Source organism: Alosa sapidissima, chromosome 22 (assembly GCF_018492685.1).
Source record: "Alosa sapidissima isolate fAloSap1 chromosome 22, fAloSap1.pri, whole genome shotgun sequence".
Lineage (NCBI taxonomy): Eukaryota > Metazoa > Chordata > Actinopteri > Clupeiformes > Clupeidae > Alosa > Alosa sapidissima.
This window is the reverse complement of record NC_055978.1, coordinates 2955537-2974111: the sequence shown is the minus strand read 5'-3', so window position 1 is coordinate 2974111 and position 18575 is coordinate 2955537. Positions and strand designations below refer to the sequence as shown.

Sequence of the window (18575 nt, the reverse complement as noted above, 5' to 3'; positions counted from 1 at the left end):
CCTCCGGCTCCTCAGCCGATGGTTACGTTCCGCCACAACATCCGGAACCTGTCTCCAACGCACTTTTCCTCTGTGGTTGCCTCCGGTCTACCTCCACTCAACACCTTCTCCTCTCTGGAGGTTAATGAGGCCACAGACTCGCTCTGCTCCACAGTGAGCTTGTGTCTTGACGAGCTGTGCCCTCTTACCACAAGACCAGCTCGATCCAAACACTCTCATCCATGGCTAAATGATACCCTCCGATCGCAGCGCACAAAACTCAGAGCCGCGGAGAGGAAATGGCACAAATCCAAACCTCAAAAACTACCAGACACTCCTGACCTCCTTCTCAGCCAGCATCACTGCTGCTAAGACGGCTTTCTACAATGACAAAATCAACAGTGCTACAGACACTCGAAAACTTTTCTCCACCTTCAAATCGCTACTCAACCCTCAGCTGCCTCCTCCTCCATCCAGCCTTACTGCAGATACCCTTGCCTAATTTTTTTTACAAACAAAGGGGCGGCAATCAGCAGTCAATTCTCTACATGCCCACTCAATGCATCTAACTCAAATACCGCACTCCTACAACCTCTAGGGGCTGCTGGAACATCTTTTTCAGCATTCGCGCCTCTCTCCGAGACTCCTGACATGCTCGCTGGATCCTATACCTACGAGCCTACTTCAGTCCATCAGCCTGACCATCGCTCCAGCTATCACACATGTGATCAATGCCTCGCTAACCTCCGGCTCCGGGTAACACCGTTACTTAAGAAGGCTTCTCTCAACCCTGCTCAAGTCGAGAACTACCGCCCTGTCTCACTCCTGCCTTTCCTATCCAAAGGCATTGAACGAGCAGTCTCCAAACAGGTCTCTGACTTCCTTTGGTTCCTGGATCCAAATCAGTCTGGGTTGAAAAGCGGCCACTCTAACGAAACGGCTCTGCTGTCTGTAACAGAAGCCTTAAAAGAAGCCAGGGCGACCGCTCGGTCATCGGTACTCATTCTGCTTGACTTATCGGCTGCCTTTGACATGGTTAATCACCGCATCCTTCTCTCTATACTCGCTAACATGGGAATCTCCGGTTCTGCTCTCTCCTGGTTTGAATCCTACCTCACAGGACGCTCGTTTAACGTATCATGGCTTGGTCAGCTATCTACATCTCACCATCTCACCACAGGGGTCCCCCAGGGCTCAGTGCTGGGCCCACTTCTCTTTGCTATCTACACCACGTCCTTGGGACAGATTATCCGTTCGCATGGCTTCTCATACCACTGCTATGCAGACGACACACAGCTCTATCTGTCCTTTCCACCTGATGACCCCTTGGTTTCAGCACGGATCTCAGATTGCCTCTCAGACATAGCTACGTGGATGAAGGCACACCACCTCCAGCTGAACCTCTCAGAGACTGAACTGCACGCGCCTGGTCTACAACCAACCCAAAAGGGCACATGTTACCCCGCTGCTCATCCAGCTACACTGGCTACCTATAGTGGCCCGCATCAAATTCAAGGCTCTAACGCTTGCCTACAAAGTAGTCTCCGGTTCTGCTCCCGCCTACTTGAATGCCCTCATACAGTCATACGCTACCTCTAGACCGCTGCGCTCCTCAGATGAACGACATCTAGCTCTACCACCGGTTCGCTCAGGCCAATCCAAACTTTTCTCATCTGTTGTTCCTTGTTGGTGGAACACACTGCCAGTTCCTACAAGGGCAAGGTCATCCCTCTCCATTTTCAAAAAACTCCTGAAGACCCAGCTCTTTAGAGAACATCTCCTCTCATAGCACCACAACAAGTCTTGCCGATCCTAGCACTTACCAGTCGTCTTGAACTGACACGTAACTGTTAAAAACAGCACTCACTGATGCACTTATTCTTACTGTACTCTACCGTTTTTTTTAAATTGTCCTAAAATTGTTGAGAATTGCTTTAAAACCTAAACTGTTAACCATGTTGTTAGTCGCTTTGGCTAAAAATGCGTCAGCCAAATGTAATGTAATATAATATAGCCTAGCCCACATCATATAGCCCTAGCCCACATCATATAGCTTAGCCCACATCATATAGCCTAGCCCACATCATATAGCCCAGCCCACATCATATACCCTAGCCCACATCATAGATAAACTGAGTCAATTCATATAGCCTAGCCCACATCATATAGCCTACCCCACATCATATAGCCTAGCCCACATCATAGATAAACTGAGTCATTTCATATAGCCTAGCCCACATCTTAACTAAACTGAGTCATTTAAATAAAATTACTGTAGTCATGAAGTTTGAATAGTCCGTTTGAGAAGAGAGGGAGGTTAAAGTCTAAGACTGCTAAAGAGAAAAAGGGAGACACTGCTGGTGGCCTTTGATCGCTCTGCCATAGAGAGCATACTGCCATACTGCATCACGGTGTGGTACGTAAGCTGCACTGTGGGGCAGAAAAAATCCCTGCAGAGGGTCATCCGCTCTCCAGACGGGCATTAGCTCTCCTCCCACCCAGGATAGGCCTCCTCTCACCCAGGCCTCCTCCCACCCAGGACAGGACGCCTCTCACCCAAGACTCCTCCAACCCAGGCCACGGACACTTTCAGTTACTCCCCTCAGGAAGGCGTTACAAGTCTGTCAGAACCAGCACATCCAGATTCAGAGACAGCTTTTTGCACTGCATTTGCACTTTCCAGCACTGTGATTCTGATTCTGAAGTTAACTTGGCAAGGCTACCAGCGAGAGTTGCAGTTTGTTACAATCCTGAATTTTTAATAGTTTGCTGGATAAGTTAACAAAGTAACCAGCGAGAGTTGAAACACAGGGAGTTAAGAGGAAAGAACTAGGACCCAGGGACATGGCAATAATCCAGCAGAAAGTAACGAAGAGATCTATTTTCAACCAAAGGATATCTGCTAAGACCTGAAAAAAAATCTCTTTCCACTTTAGTAAATTACACAAACTCATCTCTCAGCCAACTAGCTGCACACACCTTGTAAACTAGATGATAAAGTCCCCTAGTTGTGAATAGCAGCAACCGAAGTCTGAAGGATCATCACAGAGGCTAGCTTAGTCGCTACTGACATTGACACCAATACTGACAGCTCTGGTATTGTCAAATAATGGCTCACACTCTTCTTCCACGGTGTAAAGTAGGTAGCGATAGTCTTTTCACAACAGAAACACCTCTGTTCAGGAGAATACTGCAACTAGTGTCGCAACCACCACGCACAAGTATAAATGGTTACGGTGCTCCCGTGACATCACATTGTCGGGCGACAGGTCGCAGGAACAGCGACTATAACGCACTTAAGTCATTTGTTTTCACACGGAACACACAGAAGTGCCTCTGGGTAGCCATGCAGGTGGACAGATGGAACCTTCATGAGGTGTTTGGAACCCAGTTCGGAATTAAGAACATCCGCAGAGTGCTACAGGGAATTCTAAATTCCCAGAGGAATGGAATGAGATATCCCCACTAATGCCAAAGCTAATCTCCATGACAAATGCAGAGGAAGAAGACATCAATTTATATGATTAGTGGAGCTTCCAGCTGTGACCTCCATCTCTCAGCTGAAAGTGTGTGTGTGTGTGTGTATGTGTGTGCCTATGCTAGCTCTCTAGGTGTGAGGAGCAGAGCCTATGCTAGCTCTCTAGATGGCATCTTTAAACATGGAGGAGCAGTGCCTATGCTAGCTCTCTAGATGGCATCTTTAAACTGCATACTTCCGTCAGTACACTGATGGTGTACACTGAGCGCTTACTTGCATTGTGCCCACTTTTCAAGGGGTTAGTATTGTCCCATTCATTATCCCAATCCATGAATTAGTGAACACACTCAGCCCACAGTGAACACACAGTGAGGTGAAGCACACACTAATCCCGGCGCAGTGAGCTGCCTGCAACAACAGCGGCGCTCGGGGAGCAGTGAGGGTTTAGGTGCCTTGCTCAAGGGCACTTCAGCCGTGCCTACTGGTTGGAGTTCGAACCGGCAACCCTCCGGTCACAAGAAGTCTGAAGCGCTAATCAGTAGCCACGGCTAAACATAGAGGAGCAGTACCTCCTAGCTTTTCAGATGTCATCTCTCTATCGTTCTGTATGCAGACTTGTTCACACAGCTCCAATTAGATCCCACACACTATCAGGGCGCTAGCAGTGTTCTTCCTCCCAATCCCACCCTGATGAATTATTCATCTGGCTGAGGAGGGTCATTAACACACAGCTGATGAATGCCTGCAAGCCTGCCCGCCTGCCTGTGTCATATCTCCTGCAGGACTGTGGGCTGACTTTACAGCACTGGTTAGGCTGAGCACTAATGCCCAATGCTAACATCATAGCGACAAACTAATGGTCAATGCTAACATCGTAGTAACACACTAACTAATGGCCAATGCTAACAGCATAGTGACACACTAACTAATGGTCAATCCGAACATCATAGTAACACACTAACTAATGCCCAATGCTAACAGCATAGCGACACACTAACTAATGGTCAATCCGAACATCATAGTAACACACTAACTAATGCCCAATGCTAACAGCATAGCGACACACTAACTAATGCCCAATGCTAACAGCATAGCGACACACTAACTAATGGCCAATGCCATTTTGCTGCGGAAATTTTTGTTTGGCTCGTTCAGCATTATACCGTACAGTAAAAAGTACATTGGTTCTCAGGTGTAGGGACCAGGGTCCCAGAGTTAAATTAACATTGGTATCAAAGGGATCTAGCCTAATGCTAGGACCATGGGCGATGGAGGCATTCTGAAAGTGGGTGGGACATTTCAGTGGGGGGTATGGGGGTCCTCCCCCAGAATATTTTTTTTGGACTAGATGCAATTTCCTGAATTCTGGTACATTTTACCAGGTTATTTAGATACTTCTATATAACAAAATAAAGCTAGCCTACGAAATTAATAAAAAGTAAATCATGCATAATTTAAAAATAACTCAATATATAGGCTACTTGGCTACGCAATAAGGTTTCCATTACAGCACTGCGGACGTTCAATGAACGCATGAAAGCGGATAAAGTAAATTAAATATCAAACTAAAGCAAAAATGTCATGCTTTTGAAGGCCTACCATTGTGCAGTCTAGCTGTGGTTAGTGACGTGATGCTGTTAATGGGGAGTTTTACATAAACCTATAGGTTATTATTTATTTGGCGTACAAACAGCACTGGTATTTCGCACGGCAATAGTGGGGGGGTCCAAACTATTTTAAAAAGTGGGTGGGTGTTTTGTAAGAATTTAAGAAATGTTTGTATATTTTAACTTTTAAATGCATCAATCTGGTGCACTTTTAAAAATAAATTCAGAGGTCAGACTTGCTTATTTTTATGGAAATATTTGTGCTGTAGCCTAAGCTATTTTGCACTTCAGAATTATACGTAACCATGCATACACAGGTGGAATAGTTATGGTGATATTGCAATAAGTTCACAACCACAAAAACATATGGTCCATTTCACAGTTCAGAAATGTTCAGCACTCCATGAAATTATGCAGAAGTGGTCACCTGTGTTTTTCAGCTAGTTCATTTAAGATAATATATTGGTCATTGTAATGGCCATAGCCTACAGGCTATTCCTTTTTCAGGATGTACCCATATCTGCATGATGTGAATGTTTGCATATGGCTTATGTCAGGCTTTATATCAATATTTGTGTCTCCTTATTTGATTTTCTTTATATTTTTGCATTAATGTCACTAGAAAGCATGGCAATATAAATATATTCATTTATCTGTGTAAGTGGGATTGGCTGGAACCTGACAATATAAGAACCATGATAGTAGGATAATCTACTGAGCAATTTACAAAAATGTATGTAGGCCTACTGACAAATAGTTTACATTAGAATACATTATAATTTCGCCCCAATGAGGCTATGTAGAAATGTGTTGCAATTTCAAAAACAGAGGCATGCTTTATATCCTCGTATTCGGTACAGTTTGCTGTTTATTGTGATATTAGGTTTGCCACATGTTGTGTGAAGGGTTAGTGAGATATTACAACCGAGAGTAATGGGTGTGCACTGTGTGCAAAATGCAAATATGATTAGCCTAAATTGCACGTCGGTTCAATGATAATTTTCTCGCGAACCATTTATCACAGCAACTTGGCGCTAATATCATTGGAAAGCTTAGATTCCACTCGTTCACATGATGTGTGATATCATGTATAGGTTTAGTTTAGTTGAACCTCATCTGCCAGTTATTTGACCTACCACGTTGACACTTCAGCGTGAAAAATACTCAAAGCATAGGCCTACCTGAAGCCGGGGGAATGCGCCTGGGATGGCTTTTGAAGTAGCATCGCAAATGAGAGAAAATTTAGAAAATTCCACAGACAGGGGGTGCTCTTGAACCCTCTCACCGTCTCTGAAAGCATAACCGTGGCTCAACAGGTAGATCTATAGGCTAAACTCATTTTTCAGGCATCTGACCGACCGGGTTGACACTTCAGCGTGAGAAATCGTGGGTGTGGCGTGTGAGTGTGTGAAACTAATCAAATGCGTGTGTCTCACGGCCAATGCATGAGAGTTGGCAGCTATGCAATGCTAACATCGTAGTGACACTAAACTAATACCCAATGCTAACGTACTATCTACACATAAAGGAGATCAAAATATTATTATATTTATTCAAATCTCTAGGGATACGGACCATTGCAGTAAGTGGCTTTACATAAAAGTGTCAGCTCAATGCGTCAGTAAGAGTATTTAGCTATTAGCTGTGCTGCTAAATGTGTCAGTAAGAGTATTTTGCTATTAGCTGTGCTGTTGACTGAGAATCAAGCCTATGATCTGCTGTAGTCACTCTCATGTAGAATACAGGTCATACTGGGACCACGTGCTCTGTGTGTGTGTGTGTGTGTTTGTGCCAACTCCTGCTGACTGAGAATTAGAGATGCACCGATATGGAATTTTAGAGCCAATAACGATAACCGATATTTATTGGTTTGTTGTGGCCGATACCGATACGATAACCGATAATATTACTCTTGAAAAACAATTGTGAAAAGTGATTTGGGGAAAGCATTTAATAAGCATAATTTTATTGCAGTAATTTTACCTACCATCAAATGATGGACAGAACTCATAATAGTCCTCAATAGTACGGCAGTAAACAACATAACAGTAGCCTAGCCCTAGGCTACAGTATGTGTGGCTCCTTTAAGTGAACCTGACGTCAGTGAATTGCGAGTGAGTGGCTAGAGCAGGGGTCTCAAACTCAAATGAGCTGGGGGCCACTTCTGCCAACGTCATCTGATTGGAGGGCCGGCTATTTCTGAAAAAGCAATGTTCTTATTTTCAAATACCACACAAAACTGCAAACAGAAAGTGCAAGTGTTTTTATCTAGTTTTAGACACCTGTGCTAGCAACCTTAGCTTATAAATAAAATAATGATAAAATAAATATTAATACAAATTATAAAACAAACAAAAAGCATAAAAACGGGTATGTGTGTGTTTCACACCAAATAAAAATATTTTCCTTTCATAACTTTTTTAAACCTGGCAAACTAGGCGTCAGAGTTAAGAAAGCAACACCATTGGATTTTTATATCAAAATTTCAAAAGGCCATGGCTTGAAAGTGGTCAGAGATAAAGTCCTACTGTAAATATAAAAATCTTTGAGTATAAACAAAAGTTTATGAAGGGGGTAAATGTACCCATCACTGGATGGCAAGCACCTCAAATGATGCACCTTTCAGTAAATACTGGATGAACATATTTGAGCAGGTTTACTTTCCTTTTTTTCATATTACCCACATAACAAATGAACAGGGAAACACCTAAGATGTATATGGTTTAGTGATGTATTACTAAACCACAAGGCCTACAATAAAGTATTCTGGTCAAATCAGTTCCTATCGCGGGTAATCTGAGCAGAAGTTCGCATCATATTGCGGGTGACTTTGTAGTTCTTTAGAGCCCTGTTTTTACTAGCCCTGCTGTCTGTACCACGTCCATTACGGACACGATTACCACTGCAACCTCCAAGCTATGTTGGGCAGAGGGTCGAAATAAGCATGGTATGCTTAGTGGACACCGTCGTATACACGCAAAGACGCACCTCCATTCACAGACGCACTGTGACTATCACTGTCAATAGACGATCGATCATAATCTACAAAAGGATATTCTCCTTCAGAATCAGAATAGGTGAATAACATAGCCTACCTAAGACTTCATCACACGTGAACGTTTTTCAACATTAGGTGTAGGCCTATTTATGCTTCAATTTGTGCAAAACTATGGCCTGCATCGCTTCCGCGTCATTACAAATGCACGTCTTTGTGTTTCTCGCGTGTAATACAAGTATTTCTGAAAATTTTGGGTTTTAATCAAGCTCTGGATGTCTAGCACATAGTGGAGCTGAGTAGGCTACAATTGAGATGTCACCATACTTGGATCTATCGTCTACTTTAATCAGTATCGTTGTTTGTCGCAATTAAAAATAGCCTCAAGGGCCGGATTACATTATTATTTTGACATACGTCGCGGGCCGGAATTGGGCAGGACGCGGGCCGGATTTGGCCCGCGGGCCGGGTGTTTGAGACCCCTGGGCTAGAGAGTTGAATCGTTTTCATTTAGGACTAAACGCTCATAAACGGCTCAGCTTGGAATAAGCTACAGTATAGCGACCAAATCAGAGTTTGTGAGGGAAACTTAGGTTTAGTTTCAACTGCGGGTAACTGAATAAAGCTGCAACTCCTCAGACTGTATCTTATGTCCGTCTACTCTGTTGCGCACAACCTGCTGCAGCAGAAATGAAAGGAGTTAGCCCCGAAGGTTTTAATAACTTATTATGATGACCTGTCTGGAACTGAAGCACGAATAGTTAGCATATTTCTAGGTAATAATACAAAACCCAAGCTAAAGTAATGCAAATATAATACTAAAACACAACTTAGAACTAGGCCTACTTACAGTATGTACTCGTCCCACTAACGAGTTTGTTTATTTGTTTCCCCGACCAGCGCGGTAAAGTGCAAACACACCAGCACAAGACGGCTCTAGATAGGGCTGAGCTCTGCTCTGTTAAGGTTAAATGGCGGATCATTCACGAGAGGATTTTGAGATGCACAGATTCCCAAATGAACGCATATTCACAGATTTTGTTAGAGTGGTGAAATACATTCACACCGCTGACATTATATTGAGGAAAAAGTATAGCCAACCAAGCTCAAGTAGCTCAGTGTAGCCAGACGGACCTTACGTAGGCCTAAATTAGGACTTTAAAAAATATTGGCGCAAATTATCGGCCAGAATTCTGTTATCGGACCGATAATAATATTTTCATTTTTTCACTTATCAGCTAATAATATATCGGCCGCCGATATATCGTGCATCCCTACTGAGAATCAAACCTATGATCTGCTGTAGTCACTCTCAGGGTGTTTGTGAGACTGGTCTGTCTCATCACAGATGAGTGGAGAGCTGTCATCAAGCCATCGGCTACAATACACCCTGATTTCACACTGCTTGACTCTATTGAACACATCATAAAGACATGCACACACACACACGCGCGCTTCCTCTCTCTTTCTATCTCATTCTGCCTCTCTCACACACACACATTGACACTTTCTCTGTATACAGGCACCCCCCCGCTCTCTCTCACACCAAAACACACACTTTCTTTCCCTTTCTCTCTCTCTCTCACGCACACACAAACACACACACACACACACACACACATACATCTACACACACATTTCACAGGGCCATGCTTCATTCGAGTCATAATTACACTTGAAAGGCACCGGTGTGTGGATGTCTTTGACTCATCGAACGTGAGTCGTGAGAGAATTATACTGACTACACGCGCACACACACACACACACACACACACACACACACACACACACACACACACTAACTCTCCATAAATGCAGTACACATACTCACACTCTTGTACACACACACACACACACACACACACACACACAAACCCTCTCTCTCATGTGATACTCTGAAAGAGACTTGATGCTGTGCGATGACACACAAAATGCACTTGATGAAGGCCTATATATAAACATTTATCATCCCTAATCATAGGCCATTGGTCATTACTCAAGCAGAGAAGCTACAAACACACACACACACACACACACACACACACACACACACACACAAACACTCTTCAGGAGAGGCGGAGGAGCTCCCAGAGTTATGTGCCAAAAATGTTTAACAATGCACTCATAATGAACGCTAATTAGACCGCACACATAGCACATAAAACACACTTCAAAGGGATAGAGTCAGAGAGGAGAGGGAGAGAGAGTCTGAGAGAGGAGAGAGAGAGTGAGTGAGAGTCTGAGCGAGGGAGAGAGAGAGAGAGGAGAGAGAGTGAGAGAGAGTCTGAAAGAGGAGAGAGTGAGAGAGAGTCAGAGAGAGGGAGAGAGAGAGGGAGTTGTAAGAGAGAGAGGGAGAAAGAAAGAGATAGAGTGAGAAAGAGAGAGGGACAGACAAGGATATATATATAGAGAGAGAGAAAGAGAGAGAGGAGAAAGAGAGAGGGGAGAAAAGAGGGAGAGAGACAGAGAGAGAGAGGTAGAGAGAGAGAGAGAGAGAGAATGAGGATAGAGAGAGGGAGGGAGGGAGACAGAAATAGAGAGGTAGAGAGAGAGAATGAGGATAGAGAGAGGAAGGGAGGGAGACAGAAATAGAGGTAGAGAGAAAGGATGAGGATAGAGAGAGGAAGGGAGGGAGACAGAAAGAAAGAGGTAGAGAGAAAAAATTAGGATAGAGAGAGGGAGGGAGAGAGACAGAGAGGGAGAGAGAGAGAGAATGAGGATAGAGAGCTTAGCACAAACTGGGCTTAGCACAAACTGCCCATCTCTGTTCATTCCTGCCTGAGCACTAATACCAGGACACAGCTGGTGACATTTAAGTAAAAACCCCAAACGCCTGAAATGTGACATCCATTTTAGTTTCAATTTTCAGCTTTCACTGCCACTTTATGACACTGAACAACATGATCACAGTACAAATCCATTAATGACCAGCCAGACATCTAGCACATTTGAAATATTTTAAGTGACTTTACTGTGTGTGTGTAACAGGATGTGTAACTTCCTGTGTTTTTTTACTCAACTAAATAAGTAGAGTAACTCCTAAATAAGTAGAATAACTCCTAAATAAGTAGAGTAACTGTGGGGCTGGTGTGTGGGGTGTGGGGCTGGTGTGTGGGGCTGATGTGTGGGGTGTGGGGCTGGTGTGTGGGGTGTGGGGCTGGTGTGTGGGGTGTGGGGTGTGGGGCTGGTGTGTGGGGTGTGGGGCTGGTGTGTGGGGCTGATGTGTGGGGCTGGTGTGTGGGGTGTGGGGTGTGGGGCTGGTGTGTGGGGTGTGGGAATGGTGTTTGGTGTCACTCTGAACTGACCACTTCATATATGTGCCGGGTGTGTGTGGTGTGTATGTGTATGTGTTTGCTGTATTCATATGTGTGTCTGTTATCTGTGTGTGGTGTGTGTGGTGTGTATGTGTTTGCTGTATTCATGTGTGTCTGTTATCTGTGTGTGGTGCATGTGTGTGTCCTGGGAGCTAACCTGAGGGGGCATTCACACTAGCCCACACTGTAAAAAAATATTTTCCCTTTTAGTTATGTTAACTTGTAATATTTAGCCAAGTAGACTTAAATTTAACTCTGTTGTTCAGATAACTTATATATTTGGGTTTTAGTGGTGAAAACCAATGACACAATTGGTACAACTTATTTTTTCTTGTCATATCCACTAGTTATCAGAGTTCACCTCCGTTTCACGCTGCGTCACGTAAATGGCGCATGCGCGCAGACACCTAACCGCACCTCGAAGTAATTTTTCGTGAGGGTAAACCAGAGCCCATGGTGGTGACTTCAACCGTCACTTTTCTGTCATGCATCTGACTGCAAGCTGTACAAACTCTGCCGTCATCATATCCAAGGTAAGAACTACAGTACTTTTGTATGCCAATTGAAAACTGGAATTAATTAGGAAAATACTGTTTTTATATTGTAGCATTAATGTTAACCTAAACCGTTTGTTAACCGTCATGTTAGAATTAGCTGACGTTTGCTAGCTAGCGAGCTAGAAAAGCACTACTGCTAACATCGCTAACGTTAGCTGTTAATGTTAACTTTTCCAATAACTAGCTTTACCATTGTGTGGAATATCTGGAATGGTAGTAATATCATATCCAACAATAAGTCTGTCTGAGATTTCGTTATGGATGTAAAGTTTTAGTTTGAATGAAATGGCCAAGGTTATCAGGCACGAGTACGTTAGCTAACCTAGCTATAACTTAGCCTGCATGGTCATTAGCAGCCACTAACGTAGGCTAACGTGAACAGGTTGTTGACCTACCTCATGATATGATACCGACAAGTGAAGGGATCTTTAGTTTGTGAAGGGTAACCTATAGTGTTATATTAAGCCATCCTTACACCAGAAGACTTGACCAGATTTGGGTAAGATTATTGAAAGATTGTAGTCTTTTGAGTAAAGCTTGAATGCATTAGTTAAAAAACGCCAATCTTTCCAAAGTATTCTGATGTATGGGTAGCATTAGGCAAAATGTTCTTCATTTCATAGCCCTTATTTGGTTGTACCTGACTTGTGCCAAGGCATGTGTTCATTTAAGATGCATGTGAGGGCAGTAGTGCTTCAGTGATGGTCTTTTCATGTTATGTGTATTTTATTAATCTTAATTTCCCTCTGTTCCCTGTTTGCAGGCAGTAAGTTGTGAGGACTGCTTCCCTGAGAACACTGAGTGCATTCTGGAATATTCCAAATGTGTCCCACTTCCATACAAAAGAAGTTTGAATCCCGCAAGAGAGTTCACTCACCAGGTAGAGACAGACAGACACACACACACACACACACGTAGAATAGCAAATAACATTATTTGCATGTATTTGTGTCTGTTACTGTGTTTAGTTTATCTCCTTTTTTCATGTGTCTGTTTGTTGTTATGACTGTAGTGGGCTTCATCAACAGACCAGGGCAAAGTCGGTCTGTCCCGCTACTACAACATGCTACTTGACTATGTCTGGAAGCCATGGCTGCTGCCCTCAACATGCTGTAAGTGTGTGTGTGTGTTTTCAATGAGGGCTATGGGGTATGTCACTGTGCACACTCTAATTTGTTTGACAAATGTGCAATGTAATGCATTAATACAGAAACTAATCATCATTATTGTAGCTTTTTCTAATAGGGCTTATTCGCAAACACCGCCACGGCCATATTGTTGATCTGACATTCCAGTTCTATAGACTATTCTATGTGATAATCGCCTGTAGCATGTAGATTTGAGCTGAGCAGAGCACATAGCCTACGGCTTCATCTCGTCAATATAACTAGATAAACGTATGGACCCATATCTAATAAACTCAATAGCATTAAGTAAAGATCCGTCATTATTGTCAGCTGTAACTTACCCCGATATTTATTTATAGCCTACTGTCTTGTTCATACATCGGTACACGTCGCAGCTGAAGGAAACAAGGCAAGTCAAGGTTGGCGAACTTATATTTGTTCCACCAACGTCATCGTCTAACTTTGCCATGATCGCAGAGAATAAAGTTGCATCTCATTGGACTGCAATTGTATCTTGTGTTTGCCTGTTGCTCACAACATGCAGCCAAGGACTTTGCTAAAGTAGTTTAAAGTGGTTAGCCAGTCATCGTTTTTGTCTAATACAAGAGGACCTATGATGCAACTATATGGTCTGGAGGCAGAAGCTAACATATTTCTCTGTAACATTTCCAAAATCCAAGTGAACAAAACACTATACAAATCAGAAGTATCTGATTACTATTTGCCACTTGCCGTGCCGCTAAGACGAGCTGAGAAGGGCGCATCATGAATAAATATATAGCCTATAGGCTACTGTAAACGTTGGCTAACATTGCCTACCTAGCAATGCTATCTATGCAAATGCAATATGTCCAAAGGTAATCTACGGTAGGTGACTACATCACATGAAGTTTAGCCATGTTTACCATTATGTTGGTGGTAATGTAAATAATGTGTTGAATATATGCCAAACTGTGCATAATCATAATTTTGTTAAATCTTGTTTTCTATTGACAGAAACTGAAACCCTCACAAATAAAGTCACAAATCAAGAATTAACATTGATGGTGATGGTGGCAAGGGTGCCTTCATAAGGTAATTATCATTTTTGTTTGTACACCTGATTCACTTACCAACTTATTTTGTAATGCTTTGATTTATATCTTAATCAACAATAACATAATGTATAGCAATTGCTGTTTTATTTTTTTAGGTGCCATCCAGCAAGTCCCAGCCTGGAGCCAGAGGCTGGCACTGCACGTCAGATGGGGGAGGATCTATGTTCAGAAAGGCATCAGAAAGGTGGTTTAAGCAAGAAGGCAAGAACTTCTGCAGACAGTGTTGCAATTAGGTATGATACTTCATTTTTTTTTATTACGACATTAAGATCAGATGATTTTTAAATGTATGTGTATGCTAAGGTTATGTTAACTTATGAGCACAACTGTAATACATATCTCCATTACTTCTAACTATTGCACCTGACTTCTAGGCTGCTATTGTGGGTTTGCTTTTATTTGTCACACAAGCTGAGTTAATTATATTCATGGACAGAGTCAATTGTAACATATGCTTTCTTTTTCTTTTTACAGACACCTGACTTTTACCGAGTCCCTTTTCTGGTTTGTTTTGGACGAACTAGAGTGGTGGGCACAGAAATTTTGTCGATGGGTCAAACATTCACACACTCACTCACACAACCACACTTGTGGATTTGTCAAGCAACAAATCTTTGTATATAATCTGTTGCTCATTGAATATGCTTAATAAATGTTGTCTTCTTGACTTGTACATCATGTTTACGTATATATTTTTGTATTACAAACCAGTTTGGTTAACACAATGCATAGCAAAGGGCATTTGTCATGTTCACTTAAGCAAGAGTTAGAACAACTTAAATTTTCAAGGCAACCAGGTTACTTTTGTGGAAAAGTTAGATCAACTTCATAAAGCTTGTTGTATTAAGTAAAATGTTTGGTCAATACAAATTCAAAATACTAGTCAGTACGACTTCTATGTTGTTAAGTTAATGACGACTTGAGTTGACTCAACTCAACTAGGTTAGTTGACATGATGCATTATTGAAGTTGCATCCACTAAATAGAATGTTGTGTCCAACAATGACTCCTTAGTTGATGGAACAGGTCATATTTGTCAGATCAACTAGCCATCTCAAGTTGACACAACTTATTTGCCTCATTTAGTTAACTTATTGTATTATTTTCAATTAACTCAAAATCCCAAGGCAACCAGGTTACACGCGTTTTTAAGTTGAATCAACTAATATTTTTTTACAGTGCATTTGGCCTGGATCCGAGTTTGTTCGTAGATCGATGGTTTGGTGACTTTTGCTAATCTGAACCTGGATGCGGACCAGGGTCCATTAGAGAACAATGATCTGGGGTACGGTTCATTAGAACTCATTAGAACAGTGGTCTGGGGTACAGTTCATTAGAACTCGTTAGAACAGTGGTCTGGGGTACGGTTCGTTAGAACTCGTTAGAGCAGTTGTCTAGGGTACGGTTTGTTAGCCTGGCTAACGTCAGACCTCATCTCATTGAGATGGGGTCTGGGAACTAGACATTCATTTTCTTGTAATTGAAACGTGGTTTACAAATGCCCAGAGCCGTTTATTGGGCGCTACGAATGTCTATCAAATGCGTCTGTACGTAGCTCATAACAGCTTCGGTGTGTCGTCATCGTCTTGCTGCCCTCCCTCCGTTCTGTGATTGGTCCCCTAACTGAGGCGAAAATTTGCTCCATGGAATCCAGGCTGCCTAGCAGCGTCAATAAAATCGCGCAGGTAAGGCAGCATGGGTAAACCCAGGCTAACGGTTTGTTAGAACTCGTTAGAACAGTGGTCTGGGGTACGGTTCGTTAGAACTCGTTAGAACAGTGGTCTGGGGTACGGTTCGTTAGAAGTTTGAATGCTATCTGTTCCAAAACCAGGAAATAAACTGCCGTTTTTGTGACATTGCTAAGCAATATTGGTTAAAAGAAGCTAGTGTTTCTGACATAAACGGACGCAGGTTCGCAAACAAAAATGTAATGTGAACAGAGAGCAGCTGGGTCAGGGCTGGGGGGGGGGGGTACGGTCCAGTTAAGAGCTCAGTGTGAATGCAACCTCAGGGTTGAGACAGAGCACCTGTAAGGGGGAGGTCTCACTGACACATGATTCCCCTCCCGGGCTGGAGAGCATCGGAGCTAGACTGATGTTTTTAGTAGTTGTTGTTGTTGTTGTTATCTAGCATTTGTTTACCTCTCCTGTCACCTGAGGCCAGTGGCCTGTCCTATCTCGTCTGGCAAGAGAGTTATCACAGGTGACATCTTCTGTTTCCATCCCAACCACGTTACCGGGCAACCGTATGAGTTATGGAGGGACTAGACCCACATGGAGGCATACAACACAGTCACAGGTTACCCCCCAGGACACACACATACATACACACATATGGATACAGCAACACACACACAAACCCACACAAACACACACACACACACACACGATCACAGCCACACAAACACACACACACACACAAACAAACACATACTGTACTTGCACACACACACACACACTCTCACACACACACACACACACACACACACACACACACACACTTAAAAACACACATGAATACAGCAACACAAACACACACGCACACATAAATACACGATTACAGCAACACGTATATACACACACATGCACACACACGCACACACACATACACACACACATACACACACACGCACACACACATACACACACACATACACACACATACACACACACATACACACACGCGCACACACACGCTCACACACACACGCGCACACACACAGACACACACACACACATACACACACACGCACTCACAGAGGATCAGAGACAGAGGAATAGAATGATAGAATGAGTCAATCCAAATCACGCAGCAGCAACAACCACACAGGCACACACTCAGAAACACAAGCATTATGACATACCCACAAATACTGTACACCATCAAGCACACACACACACACACACACACACACACATACACACATACACATACACACACACACACACACACACACACACAGACACACACACACACACACACACACACACACCATCCCTCTACTGTGACAAAATGTTAACACACACACACACACACACACACACACCATCCCTCTACTGTGACAACATGTTAACACACACACCATCCCTCCTCTGGCTTCTGCCTGATATGTGGATGAATTGCACGTCTTCACTCGACTGTTGACAGCGGAGATTTTTAAGGTTCTTTCTGTGAGTCGGTTCCATGGCTGGGCGTGTTCCTCATGAGATTTGAAAGGCAGTAGCCATGCTTACATGGACACTTATACTGTATTCCGATTAGAAACGGAATAACAACTCAATCGGTATAAAAAGTCTCATATAAACAGCCAGCTAGAGGAACCATGAATATCTGTGTAGGATTGTATGCATGCCCTGAAGCCCTGAAGGTGTATTAGCAGGGACAGGAACTACACCTTTAAATTCACAGAGGAGGAACACAAAGCCCTGAAGGTGTTTTAGCGGGGACAGGGACTACACCTTTAAGGGACTGGAGACTAGATAGACTCAGCTGCACACAGGAAAGACGATGCTGTCGTACTCCTTGTGTGTGTGTGTGTGTGTGTGTGTTGAGTCTCACCTCCTCCACAGTCCTTCTCCTCCTCCTCGATGCTGGTCTTGATGCTGTCGTACTCCTCGTCGATGTTCTGGTTCCCGCGGATCTGGCTGAGCACGCGCCGGGCCTTCTGGGTCAGACCCTTCTGGATGAGCCAGCGCGGGCTCTCGGGCAGGAACAGGAAACCCAGGAACTGCAGCACCGCCGGAACCACCGACAGACCCAGCATGTACCTGCAACGGAGAGGAGTAGAGAGGGAGAGAGAGAGGGGGAGAGAGAGGGGGACAGAAAGAAAGAGAGAGGAGAAGAAGGGGGAGAGAGGAAGAGAGAGAGGGGTGATTTAGCGTGGCAGCTAAGGAGCTGGGCTAGCATGCAGTAGCCAGAAAAGTATATGGTTTAAGTACACACACAGCACACAGTGAACACACAGTGAGGTGAAGCACACTAATCCCGACGCATTGAGCTGCCTGCTACAGCGGCGCTCTGGGAGCAGTGAGGGGTTAGGTGCCTTGCTCAAGGGCACTTCAGCCGGTTAGAAGTCCGAAGCGCTAACCAGTAGGCCACGGCTGGCCCAGGGAGAAGTTGTGGGTTCAATTGAATTTCCCCTGGGGATCAATAAAGTATCTATCTATCTATCTATCTATCTATCTAATTCCCGGCTTCCACCGTTGTGCCCTTGAGCACTTAACCCTGAGTTGCTCTGGGGACTATGTAACAATGCCCTTGTAATATGATTGACATGTAAGTCGCTTGGAAAAAGCGTCTGCTAAATGAATACATGTACATGTTGTCACTGGAAACAAAACACGTTTTGTCATGGCAGCAACGCTTACTAGCCCTTCTGCCACTACAAAGATCATTTGATTAAGAATGATGCACATCAAGTT

The 18575-nt window shown here is 43.6% G+C and overlaps 1 protein-coding gene and 1 long non-coding RNA gene across 2 annotated transcripts in view; one reads left to right on the top strand and one right to left on the bottom strand.

Moving 5' to 3' along the window:
- Positions 1–18575, bottom strand: part of LOC121697838 (proton myo-inositol cotransporter) — a 118663-nt gene that overhangs the window by 78623 nt on the left and 21465 nt on the right. The window contains exon 3 of the mRNA XM_042079604.1: positions 17713–17921. Coding sequence (XP_041935538.1) covers positions 17713–17921 — 209 coding nt within the window. The remainder of the gene's footprint in view (positions 1–17712; positions 17922–18575) is intronic.
- On the top strand, positions 11786–14827 carry LOC121697840. The gene is made up of 6 exons (XR_006026563.1): positions 11786–11906; positions 12694–12810; positions 12943–13042; positions 14054–14131; positions 14250–14387; positions 14629–14827. It is a non-coding gene; the product is annotated as an uncharacterized LOC121697840 (long non-coding RNA).